Below are 13,505 nucleotides of genomic sequence, written 5' to 3' on the forward strand. Positions count from 1 at the left end.
CGCCATGAACTTACAGTTGAAACTTTGTAAGATATTATTCTTACCAGAACAAGTGAGATTGAGATGGACAAATGATGTGAAATTACTGTTATAGATGGGCAGGACATCTTTGGATTCGTTTTATTATACATTTGGCTGTGGGGCTTATTACGGATGTCACCTCACGGTGAGAATGAAGTGAAAAAATCTCACGGTGAAAGAAGACGCGTGCAAATCAAATGGGAATCACTTTCACCGTGCCTATTACGGTTGTCACTTCACCGTGAAGTGACTCCCGTAATAAGCCCCTGTTATACAAAATACACAATCCATTACTAAAAGATGGCAAGATGTTGACTCTATCAAGATGACTGCCGCGATCCTCCTCAACATCATGTAGCCGGATTCCAATTGCCGCTTGAAGTTGTCGTAGCTTCACCGCACCCAAAGGTTACACGCAAAAGTTGAAGTCTTGTACAATCGTTGTGTCTTCCCGATTCGCACAAATGTTGCACAGAAATCGCACAATAAATGTGTGAAACGCATAACGCAACGGTTGTACTGCGAATACATTGACATAGAATGCAATCAGAATATGTATTATATACCGACACTTTATTTCTCACGTCGAGTGTATTAGTGACTGCTACTCATGGATTATTATTTGCTTCACGAAATGAGCGAGACACCCGTGCTGAACATACTTGATACCAGTGTTGTTAGTCTCACTCATACTGTCGGTGCGTGCTTGCTGCTATTCAGAGGAATGCATGAAGAAGAAAAAGTATCTCGAAAGCGTGTGTGCAAAAGACTTGAAAAGCGTAGCATATGTCTCGTCCTCAAGCAGAAAGGAGGAGAATGGTTTTGCTTCTCGCTCGCTTTGCAATGCTGCTTGATACCAGTTGAAACTGTTTAGGTGTAGTAGTTTGGAGCTTCCAAATACATTGGAGAAACGCTAGAGCATTCATTGCGTTATGCCCAACACGCAATCATTGTACTGGTTCCGAAATACATCAACAATTGCGCAAAAAACGCACAATTTTGTACTGGTTTCGCACCATCCAACTTTTGCGTGTAGGTAGGAATATCCGAAGAAGAGTGGTAAGAAGAAGGTGAGGTACCGAATGGACACGATACCAGCCTCTACCAACTACTTTTCTCGTGAAACATCCCTGACCTGCGTCACAATGTTACGCCAACGCACTCGGTCCATAGTTTTCAATTTGTTGTTTTCAGTTTCTTGAGCGCTCCACTTGGTCTGACCACCTAGCTCGTTGCGCGCCTCTACGTCTTGTACCGGCGGGATTCGAGACAAACACTATTTTTGCAGGATTGTTGTCCGGTGTTCTTACAAATGTCGCGCCCATCGTACCCTTCTAGCTTTAGCGACTCTCTGAATACTGGGCTCGCCGTAGAGTTGCGCCAGCTCGTGATTCATTCTTCGCTTCCATACGCCATCCTCACATACTCCGCCAAAGATGGTGCTAAGCACACGTTGTTTGCAAACGGCTAGTGCTTGCGATTCCTCCTCGGGTATTGTCTTCCTAGCGTCTTGTACATGGTGCACTTGGTACAGGGGCGAAGATTGCCAGACCTCAACGCCTAGCGGAGTTGGCACGACTCCCAGCTACAATACGTCTGCTGCAGTTGTTGTCTGACGTTACCAATGATCCGAGGTACACAAATTTGTCAACTTAGTATACTGTTCAGCAACCGCCTGGAACGTCCTTGTGAAAAGGTCCAAGTCGTCAGCGAAGCAGACTGGATTGACCGTGCTCCGCATATTAAAGGCCGCACGTTTCATAACACCTTCAAATGCGATGCTGAACAGGAGGCAGGAAAGACCATCGCCTTGACGAAGTCCTTTGCGTGTTTCAAACGGGCTCGATACCATACCCGAAATATTCACACAGCATTGTACACCATCCATCGTGGACTTAATCAGACTTATTAGTTCGGCAGGGAAACCATTTTCATCCATAACTTACTATAGCTCTACATGGTTAATAGTGTTGTAAGCGGCCTTGAAATCGATGAAGAGGTGGTGCGTGAGGACTTGAATTTCGAGACACTTTTGGAGGATCTGACGCAGCGTAAACATTTGATCCGTTGTCGATTGCCCATCCACAAAACCGGCTTGTTAACTTCCCATAAACCTTTGTGCTGGTGGTGAGAGACGGTGAAAGATGATCTGGGAGAGTACCTTGTAGGCTGTGTTGCGAATTGTAATCGTTCGGTAGTTCTCACATTGCAAATTTTCGCTCTTCTTGAACATTGTGCATATTACTGCCTCCTACCCTACCCTTCCAGTTAGTCTTTAGGTACGATGCTGGTCTAACAAGCCAGTTATCGTAGGTTCGAGTCCCGGCACGCGAGAGACTGTTAGTGTCAGTAGGATTGTAGCGTTAGCCCAGCAATTTTCCTGTACACTAAAACAGTTGGCTGCGAAGTCTGTGTTTATAAACAGAAGGTCGAGTTCCGAATCGGAATGTAGCACCAAGGCTTTGCTTTTACTGCCTCCTTCCACTCTTCCGGTTACTGTTCATTATCTCAGATTCTGACTATCAGCTCATGCAGACAGGAAGCTAATTTATTCGGGCCCAACTTGATAAGCTCCGCTGCGGTGTTATCCTTTCCAGCTGATTTGTAGTTCTGAGCTGCTTGATAGCATCCTTAAATTTACTTATCGTGGAAGGGCGATATGTTTCCCTCCACCGTTGTGCTGAGGAAGTCTATCCTCCTACAATCTTGGTCCTCTGCCTCTGTGCCATTCAGGTATTCATTGTAGTGCTGCTTCCTCTGTGGATCACGTCACGTTCATTTGTCAAGATTCCTCTATCTTTATCGTTTGACACTCCTTGTCGAACCAGCCGGTACATCGATTCCTCTCGACGAATCCAACAGCACCTTCCGCTGCGTTGTTAATGGCTACTTTCATAGTACTTTAGCAATCTTCCAGAAAGGCTTCGAAAAGCTCTTCCTCACTGCCTCAAGGTTTTGTGTGTACTCAGTAGCGACTGCCTCAAGGCTTTGTGTGTACTCAGTAGCGACTTCGCTACAGATCATACCGTGGCGGGCAACGGTAGCGGATATTGTTGACAACCGAAAGTATTTTGCGCATTGTGACCATCAGTAGATAGTGGTCAGAATCGCTCGGACTTCTATAATATCCAAGTAGTTGCTTCCGTCAATCAAAACGCGATCAATTTGTGTTACAGTCTGTTGTGGTGATCTCAAGGTGTACCGATATGGCAGGCTATGCAAAAAGTAGATACCACGTATGGACATGTCCTTGGAGGCGGCGAAGTCAATAAGTCAAGGGGTGTTTTCGTTCTTGGGCCGGTGTGCGCTAAACTTTCCTATAACCGGTCTGAATTTCTTCCCCTGGTCAAACCGAGCGTTGAGATCTCCGATAACTATCATCAGTGCTGGTAAATGTCATTTTCCCCAGCAAAATTCTTCGAAAATTACAGCAAATCATTTTCAATTTTCACTTCCAATGATCGCAGCACTCTTTCAGATACACTAGATTTTCGTCCTAGTAACGTGCTGTTATACTCAGATGAAAAAGAACGCGCGCATCATTCACGGTTACGGAATAAAATTTGACGACAAATCCAACCAAATGATCTTCACTTCAAAGCGAAAAAGAAAAACAAACAGTCCCCTCAACCAAAATAAACCTCACTGAAACACTTTTTCACTGACACTGACCGATACCTTGACAATCTTCGTTAGCTGATAAACTGATTTTGTAGTCATGCTTCCATCGCATGAAATATAATGAGGTGTTGTGACAGTCACTTCCATGCAAAAAGCGAGAAAGGAGAACTCTGAAAGGATTGTAAAAAAATAACGTTTATGGATGCTTTTTTTCACTTTCACTCAAGAGTGTCAACAAATATCAACCCTGACTATCATGACATCATGTTATCCCTAACATCATCGGATGCACGCTACAGGATGCACGCTACAGCGCTCTTGCCTGTCACAATGAAAGCTGTATTCAGCTCGTGTGTGTTGCTGCAGCTCTAGTTTTCTGATTGTTTTTATGGCTGGCTTGCAAGGCCTACACCAACCCCAGTCTCGTCGGAGAACCATCGTGACACTACTGTTTAGAGTCCCACGCTGCCACCAGAATGTTGATTAGCAGCCCCTAACTTAAAGAACAGACGCTCGGATTGGCAAAGTATTTCCTCTACCGCCGAAATATGGTCAAATCGCCAATGACCGCGTCGCACCGTCTCGCTCAGCTATTGAAGTCAAGATGGCTATATCTGAGCGTGTATTGACAGCAATGAACAAAAAAGCCAACGAATCACTATCCTCATCCTTTTGTTGTACAAAGCCGATACTCGTGCTCCATCAGCATCCAATAACAATGTCGTCCACATAGATCAGTACGTACGCATACAAACCGTCCTCCTTAATCCGCAAGTAGTGTTACGGAATAGCCTATGACGGGTGGAACCCCATCTGCTTCAAAACCACAGCAATCCGCTCAGCTTGCTTGGAACCATGCTCTTCTTCTTCGTCGAACAAGTCGTCTTTTTTTTCTTTGTTCGATCCACCATCAAACAATACTACCTGAACGTGTTTGTCTCCGTTCTTAGACTCACATGGTAGATCATGGATGGTTCCATCATTCACGTCCTTGTTCTCGTCGAACTTTAGGAAACGTACGTCACGGCTGATGATCTTGGTGGACCTTCAAATCTTGGTTGCCTTCAAATTTTTCTTCTTCTGGAGTGAAATCCGCGAGTATGCATCGCTACCAAAGATCTCCAGGTGTCAGCTACCTCGGACCTTTCCTTAATAAATAAACGATCGTGTACCGTCAATCACTGTCATGTAATACCGGTACCCGCCCGACGATGTTGACGTAGGATCAGCAACATCGCTGTGCACGATTTGTTATCGGCTGCTTTGGAAAACGTATCATTTTCTCTTCGACGAGACACTCGCAAGTCTGCCGAGTTCCCTTGATTTGCATCCTGGAGGCCAATCGGAGTCGCTCTGCTTCGCCAATCGCATGTAGATCTCAGTGCCCTAATCGTCGATGCCACGTGTGTAGACCTGATAGCGGTACTTTTCATTCGCTATCAGCATCTTCTCTGCGTTTAGTCGGTATAAGTCAGCCACGCAATCTGCCAGCGCAATCCCGAATCCGTCGTAAGCCAACCGACACTGATTTGCATTGAATTCTGCACGAACTTCTTTTTCAGGCACTTCTTTTACTTGTCTATTAGCTCCAGAGAAAAAATAGCCCCGGTCAACGTTATCCACACTTTTACGTTACTTCCATTACGCACTAGATTTTACGGTCTCCGAAGCACTTTGCCATCAGCGGTCGAAATTTCCGGACAAACACTCTCATCGATACGCACAAAGGAACTACGGTTTTTAGCCCGAATCGATTACCCACGCACTATCGTCCTCGGGCTTCCCGGGACGTATCATAAACGTGAATGACTTTGGAGTCGCGGGGAATCACCCAATCGGGGTCTTTTCGTGGTGGTACTTCAATATCTTTACACGTGTTCTTTGCCGTCGCGTCGTCTTGTCATGAATCGGTGCGTATTGGCCCTCATCCAACATTTATCGGATCGTGACCAACGTTTCCTCGTCGACCTCTTTCCATGCGGTTGTTACTGGGTACGGGAAAATTCCTGGTTCACAACACCTTCATCGAGAATGATCATAATTGGTATTTCAAATTGCTCAGGATTGCTTGAGGATCCTCGTCAACTTCGAGAAGAAAAAACAACAAACTCTGCACGCTTTTGTTTCCGATCAGGAGCTTCCGGCTGCATCCAAACCAGGGAACTCAAGGGAAAAATTTTTACTCTTGCTTGATGTTGAACTAGTAGTGAGAGAATATTTGATTTTACATTTGGTTGTTATACAAAATACACAACCGATTGCTAAGGGATGGTATGATGTTGCACTCTATCGACAAGATGGTTATCTTTATTCGCCAACATTTATAATATAAAATGTATAAACAATCTCTCATAACACGTTTACATTAATTAAGACTTACCTTCTAAATCGCTTGGTTTTTAACCGTTATGTACTCGGCAATTTTAACACACGTAAGTACTCGGCAGGGTACCCGGGTACCCACCAAAATGAAATGCTTTTTACTTCTTCAATTCTTGACCGATTTTCGATTTTGACCCGTCAAAAAATTGGAAATTTTTTCCTATTTTTAGTATACGGAACCTGAAGAGCTCTTGGTCCCCATATGGTTTCCGTAAATCCGGATTCTTCGGTTCAAGATCGGGAAGCTGCTCCGAAATGGCCATTTCGGATAACTTATCAGATGAACTCAGAATGAATGAAAATCAACTCCTGGAGTGATTTCATGAATTTTGATACCAATGTTGCTCGGTTTTATTGAAAATTGTATTAACTTGTATCATCCGAATATACTCCCGAAGATCCGGATTTACAGGAACCAGAAGTGGTCACAGGTTCATGTAGGTCCCGGATTCTAAAAGTAAACAGATTTTCCAATCGTTTGAACGGCCAAGATCGAAAATCGGTCAAGAAATGAAAAAGCAAGAAGCATTTCAATTTGTGGGTACCCGGGTACCCTGCCGAGTACTTATGGGGTAAAAAAATTCGAAGTCACCCTCCCCTTGCTCCTATGAACAGTCTGATGATGGAAGATGGTTCATTCCCACTAGTTAGGAGCATTCCATAAGTTCCAGCTTCATGAATAGAGGTTATCCTTGTTTTTTTAAAGCAATAAAGTCTGAAAAGGTAGTCGGGTACCCTGCCGAGTACATAACGATTAATGAATATCAAAACAATTCAATACGAAAATCGATATATTTTGATGTAAGGTATTTGTCACAAAATTTCAAATTTGGGGGACGGATGTTGTTATTGTTTCTGTCTTTCACAGATGTTTCGTTTTACTATTATGTATTTGCACTTTAATCAAAAAAACTCTCAATTTTTATTTTCAATATATAGTCAATATTGGATAGTAAGATTTAATACTGTTTTGTGGATAAATACAATGAGTTCAAATGTAATATTAATATTATCAAATATTTAAAGTCACAAAAATCTTCACAATAATTCTGTGCTCTCTTATCTAAAACATGGGTTATGAATCATCGACGGTAAAAATGTGTGGATAAAGTTTGATGTTTGGACAAACAATTCACATGTTGAATCTGAGACATGATCCACACCAATATTTCTGTACATATACATACGAGTTATAAAACAACTCTACACAAACTTCCATGGCACAATTCCACACCGCTTCACGACAAAACCTGTATCCAGCAACTGTACCGTATATACCTACACGACAAGCGATTTCTACAGCACGGATATCGATTTGTGGTCTTCGTCTATCGCTAATTCTTTCTTTCTTTTGTTTCATATCGTTTCTCTTCGCAACGCAATCCGCAATCTCTGTGTACTGACCACCCATATACCTGTCACTGCCAAAATATTCTGATCATAAACTTTATACAAATACTAACCCCAATTGACACGCAAACGAAAATACCCCGAACCCAAAACGTTCCTCAATACGAACAAAAACCCGAAAGGCTTGTGTTGACGTTACGCATCGAACCTTGATTGGCATAAAGTTATTCGACTGGGATCGAACCGGCGATCACGACCCTCTTGGCAGGTTTGAAGACAACTGATAAGTTTGCTGCCTCTTTTATGTACTGTAAAAACAATTTTTCATCGTACTTGGATCGATCAACTCACGCTGTTTTTTTTTCTTCTTACAATTCTTCTGCGACCTTATTTCTTGGAATGGTTTCTATACAAAATAATCTCACAATTTGTTTCGTTTCTTTACTTTCTTTTGTCTTTTGTCAAAACTTTTCCATCTTCTAAAATGTTTGCTCCGGGATTTCCTTGGTTTTTATCACACTATCTTTTCACGGTGTCTGGCCGATGTTAGGACCATCATCGCTTAACATTGCAATTGCCTGCAGACTTTAAACTGCTGTCCATTGTTAGCATTAAGTATTGTTTTAATTCGAATTCTATTGAAAATGGCTACCATCATTTGTATTGGTTTGGTTGTTTGCTGCATTGCATTTTTTTCAATTTCTTGACTGAATGTTCGTTTATAGCTTGTAATGTTTTTGATACGATTAGACTAGGATAAAATCATAAACACAAGGAAATAACATATTTTTTCTCCCGTTCCAAAATCATGCAGAGCTACGGTCGAGATAAGCAGTGTTACGAAAAATGGCGAAATTGATACGGTGAGTAAAAAACGCTATAATATCAGCAAGAATTACTAGAACAATATGTTTTATTTCAGTGGTTGACTCTGGAACAAGCTAAGCATGGTTTGGTTCACCTGCGATTGACTTGGTTTGCTCTAAGTGCAGAGAAAGCAGATCTGAAGGCCGCTCTAGATGAAACTCAACTACTGCGAGTGACATCAATGAGCACGGCTCTTTTGACGGTCTTTATTGATTCTGCTAAAAATTTACCGGTGAGTAATGATTACCACTCTTATTGATACATTCTTTTTTTTTCTACGTGCTCAAGAAACTAACATGATAACTACGGTTTCATTTCACAGCAAGCCCGCCAGCAAAGTCAACCGGATCCGTACCTGATTTTAAGCGTCGGTAAGAAATCCGAACAAACCACTCCGCAAATGCGAACTGATGCACCGGTGTGGGAACAAGGATTCACCTTTTTGGTTGGAAATCCAGACAACGACACACTACAGCTCAAACTAATCGATCAGAAGACTGGCAATTCGCTTGGAACGCTCATCTACCTACTTAGTGCACTGATGGACAAACCGAACTTAGAGGTTATGTCGCAGCCTTTCCAACTACAAAAATCGGGACCAGAATCTAAGATAATTATGTCGCTTTCGCTGCGCATTTTGAAACGATATCGTTGTGACACACCAACCACTGAGGCCGTCTCCGATAAGACACCTTCATCCGAAGGTTACGGAGGGGATAGCTCTCTGTCAAGGTCCAATTCCATAAGAACAGCACCGGCGGTCGTTGCTGATTCGACCACATCAGAACCGGTAGTTAGTTCTTCCATTAGAAAGCAAGAGTCTAGAAAATCAGCCTCATCTGGAATTGTTGACCAAATGTCTATTCAGGAAGAGCCATTCATCATTTCCACATTGAATACGGTAATGATGGCTACTCCTCCCAGGAGTCCTAACCTCAGTGAAAACGGAAATGAACTCTTGCGTCGTAGTCCGAGTACGACCTCCAGTGCTGGATCTGCTGGTTTGGGTCGCATTCATCTAACAATCGCATTCAGTGTACAGCGGCAACGGTTACTAGTCATCATCCACAAAATCAACAATATACCTTTGAAAGACCCCAGTAATATCCCAGACCCTTATGTAAAACTTTATTTGTTACCTGGACGAACAAAGGAATCTAAACGAAAAACTAACGTTGTGAAGGACAACTGTGATCCAGTTTTCGACGCCACATTTGATTACGTTATTTCGAATGCTGAGCTGGTCAACTCGGAGCTGGAAGTTACGGTTTGTACTCAGAAAGGATTCTTCGGAAGCCCTGTTATTGGAATGGTAATCACGTGTTTTTATTAAAAAATATATATTCCGACTAACATAGTCACTTTCATTTCAGCAAAAAATTGCTCTCAGTGATCCAGAAATCTCGTCATCCCAGGGGATGAAGGCTTGGTACGATCTGTTACCTGAGTCCAAATTCGAATGAATACTGTGAATTGAAAAAAAAGTTATCTATGTAGATCTAAAGTGTTTGATCATTGCCTTTTATCTTGTTTATAAGGAATCGTACATTATAAAATTAACAGATTTTATTGTGAATATTATATACTGCAACAATTTGCACATTTTTATATTTGAATCGTCCAAGGGAATTTAAATCTCAATAGTAGCAACCATTCGAAGGATTTAAAAGATTCAGAACACAATAGAAGTAAACAACTACATGCACAAAAAACCACTTATTCGAGAATTTCATTCAAGATCACTATGATAGTATTTCATAGAGTTCTAGTAGACACAGTTAATCTTCAAAAAAATATTGAGATATGAACAAAACATGATTCTCTCCGCAACGTGTCAATTAGTAGAGATTGCATAGTGAACAGTTCGCAGAAATTCCAACCAGAATCCTGCATAACAGCAGAGCATACGCTTTTTAGAAAAGCATCACCATGGCCTTTGAAGCACGCGCTTGATATAAAATAACATTACAATACATTATGATAACAGATTAGACATTACAGATAACCCCATTGAAGGGTACACCCGTAGAGAGCTTAATCTTTGAAAAACCGTGAACACAATCATTAAACTTAACTCGAAAGAGCACACACACAATCTTCTAAAGTCAAAAATCACTGTCATTGGTTGCAGTAGAGCGAAAGTTTTGCCTACATTTTATCTAGAAATTAGCTTTCAAAATCTACTCACTATATGAGCAAAATAAGCGAAACAAACAACTAATAATGATTTACCGATTACTGTAAAAACTAACGTGTATTTCATGTTTTAAGCTTTTGTACTCCACCAGACTTTCTTTATATCACATTCCTTTAAAACTCTAGTGGGTCGCAGATATGGCACATAGTTTAAACACAGAGTAACAGACATAACACTTTAAACAAATTTTCAAAAAAATCATCGTTCGAATTATAGCAGTACCTACTTTACGTCAGTAACACTTGCACCATATGCTGCCGTGTTCGCGCTGCGTCTTGTAATTCGACATCATCGCTAGCATAAGTGCATGTGTCAAGTTTAGAACCACAAAATATGTATGAGATTGTATGACAGCGCCCCAGACGGTGTTGTAGCGCGATGACTGTTATTCGATTGAAAATTTAAAATTATCGTTTCTTGTGGCGATGCAGTGAGGTTACAGTGATACGTCTGTTAGTTTATGGTTACCATCAAGAGGAATCCCATTCTGTTGGACCGTGATTTGGCCGGAAAATTCGGTGCTGCGAATAGTACTGTGAGGAGAACTCGACTTCGGAAAAAATCAAACCGTGTCGAGCTAGCAAACAGATCAAAACTATTGTTTGGCAACGGCTCGAGGGGGTATGCTTCAGCCAATTTGAAATTGTTTTGCCGACAAATTTGCACGAAAATCTATTATGTATTTGGCAAGACATTTGCAGTTGAGGCAGAAAAATGAAAGTTTTTATTACAAATATGACAATGCAATGACGTCGGAACTGTTACAAAAAAAAAGTGTCTCCAAACACGAATTTTGTCGTTCATTTGATCCCACGATCATCCCATGATGCTTTGGCCAGAATTGGCGAGCTGTCATCACAGCAAAGTCGTTCAAGATTTGTATGCAGAAAAGCCCACAGTTCCACCCTATTGAGAAATACTGGGCAATCATGAAAAGGGAACCTAATGCAAAGAAAAAATTATCAAAAACATCAATCAAACGCAGCACTGGAACAATTCGCCTCGCCCGCAGTCACTGGCACATTGGGCCAGGGATGGAATCTAGCGGAGCGAAATTATCAGCGCTCTCAGGGTTTGACCAATCGGTTTCCGATCTTCTACAAAGTTTCTTGGTATAGTCCCGTCGGGATGCGGTATATTTTTCCAAATCTGTATCATATTTCCAGTTCGCTTAATTTTCGTTCTCTCTACTTCATATACTGTCTGCTTAATGAACTTGCGTGTTAACGGGAAAAAGCCGTTTGCTAAAAATAGAAATTCAGTTCGAAAAAGTTTAGTTAGGGCTTCATTTTGGATGTTTGAATCAGTTCGGAATTTAGCCGCGAAGATGGCGTTGCGAACTTTTTTCTCTTACACGCTAGAGCTTTGCGGTTTTTGACAAAGTTGTAGATCTTTAAATTCTTTGAAACTTTACAGAATATACAAAATTTCTAACACTTCAAGTTTCAGAGATCTACGAGTTTTTATAAAAATTGTCCGAAATCCAGCCGACTCGCCATCTGGAATACCAAAATTGGTCAGACGAGTAACTCGTCGCTCGCCTCGTCTTTTGTAATAGGGGCCAACATTTACTTGAAATAAAAAAAAATCAAAAAATGAACCGCAAGTGGACGAGCTCCTAACAGACCGAGAGTTATCGGCAAAACGTAACTTTGTTTAATTTACACTTTGGAATCACTTGACTTTTTAATTCTATCACTTCACTATGAAGTGATAGAATTAAAAAGTGAAGTGATTCCATAGTGTAAATTTAAGATTATTCTATCAACAGCTCAAAGCAAAATTGATAAGTTTGAAACTTTGTTTGTTTGCAGATTAATCAATATCGGAAACAAAGTGAACACTTTTATTCAAGCATGTTCTTTACATTCTAGTATCTTTATATCCGAGTTTTTCTACGTAGTCGTGCAGATGTGCCTAGATGACTGTCTCATTTCAGAGAAGTGGAAACAATAAGGCAATCCACGAGAGAGTTGCGATCAGCTGTTTCCAGTCTGTTTTAAACTTATGACAGCTTTAAGTATGTTCGATCGGCCGCAACTTGGATGCAATCCGGATCCAGAAGCGTGAAAAACAAATGTTATCCGATCAGTAGCTCTAGTGTCGCGAGTGCCAATTCTTAATCTAAACATATAAAAATGCAGCTCTGTCTGGCTGTCTGTCTGTCTGATCCTTATAGGCTTGGAAACTACTGCACCGATCGCCGTGAAATTTTGTATATGGAGGTTTTAGGGGCCGAGAAAGAAGACTAAGATAGTTCGAGACCCCTCCCTCTTCTGAAAGGGAGGGGTCCCATACAAATGAAACACAAATTTATGCACATCTCGAAAACTAACCAAGCAAATGGAACCAAATTTGGCATGTGGATGTTTTAGGGAGTATCAATTATATCCATATTATATCAATATATCCATAATGGTTTCGCATCCCTCCCTCTTCTATAAGGGAGGGGTCCCATACAAATGAAACACGAATTTCGCACAGCTCAAAATCTGACCAAGCAAATACAACTAAATTTGGTATGTGAATAGTTTTAGAGGTAAGAAATATGCCCATTATGGTTCGAAGGGTTCTGAACAAATGAAACACAAATTTCTGCTTATCTCGAGAACTAACCAACAAAATGAAACCAAATTTGGCAGGTAAATGTTTTTAGGTGTAACAAATATATCCATAAAGATTTGACACCCCCCTCTTCTATGAGGGAAGGATCCCATACAAATTAAACACAAATTCCGCACAGCTTGAGAACCAATCAAGCAAATACAATCAAACTTGGCAGGTGAATGTTTTTAGGTGTAATAGGGATGTTCATAATGTTTCGACACCCTTCCTTTTTCTGGCATGTCTCCAAATACCATTTTGAGATCCAAGATGGCGACTTCCGGTTTCTGAAAAACAGCGGGAAATGACCAAATACCACCCAATATGGGTATTTCTGGAACTGTTATGATGCACTGAAGCCACAAATCGACCTCAGACAACATTTTGAATTGTAAGATGGCAAATTCCGGTGTCTGGAAAACAGCCAAAAATGGCCGATTTCCATCCAATATGAGTATCTCCG

General features: G+C 41.3%; 2 protein-coding genes across 12 annotated transcripts in view; one reads left to right on the forward strand and one right to left on the reverse strand.

Annotated features, from left to right (window-relative positions):
- LOC129731703 (extended synaptotagmin-2) overlaps window positions 1-10,511 on the forward strand; it is a 52,331-nt gene extending 41,820 nt beyond the window's left edge. For 9 of the 10 annotated variants that reach the window (XM_055691913.1, XM_055691910.1, XM_055691908.1 and 6 more), the window contains 4 exons: window positions 8,189-8,237; window positions 8,297-8,473; window positions 8,564-9,553; window positions 9,615-10,511. In XM_055691913.1, the coding sequence (XP_055547888.1) occupies window positions 8,189-8,237; window positions 8,297-8,473; window positions 8,564-9,553; window positions 9,615-9,704 (1,306 nt within the window). In that variant the 3' untranslated portion in view covers window positions 9,705-10,511. Of the gene's footprint in view, window positions 1-7,556; window positions 7,643-8,188; window positions 8,238-8,296; window positions 8,474-8,563; window positions 9,554-9,614 lie in introns of all 10 variants that reach the window. The other variant, XM_055691911.1, reaches the window with a different exon arrangement.
- The window catches only part of LOC129731708 (uncharacterized), a 101,453-nt gene that overhangs the window by 49,777 nt on the left and 38,171 nt on the right, over window positions 1-13,505 (reverse strand). The gene's annotated exons all lie outside the window — the stretch shown is intronic.

This window comes from Wyeomyia smithii, chromosome 3 (assembly GCF_029784165.1).
Source record: "Wyeomyia smithii strain HCP4-BCI-WySm-NY-G18 chromosome 3, ASM2978416v1, whole genome shotgun sequence".
In the NCBI taxonomy this organism is placed as follows: Eukaryota; Metazoa; Arthropoda; class Insecta; order Diptera; family Culicidae; genus Wyeomyia; species Wyeomyia smithii.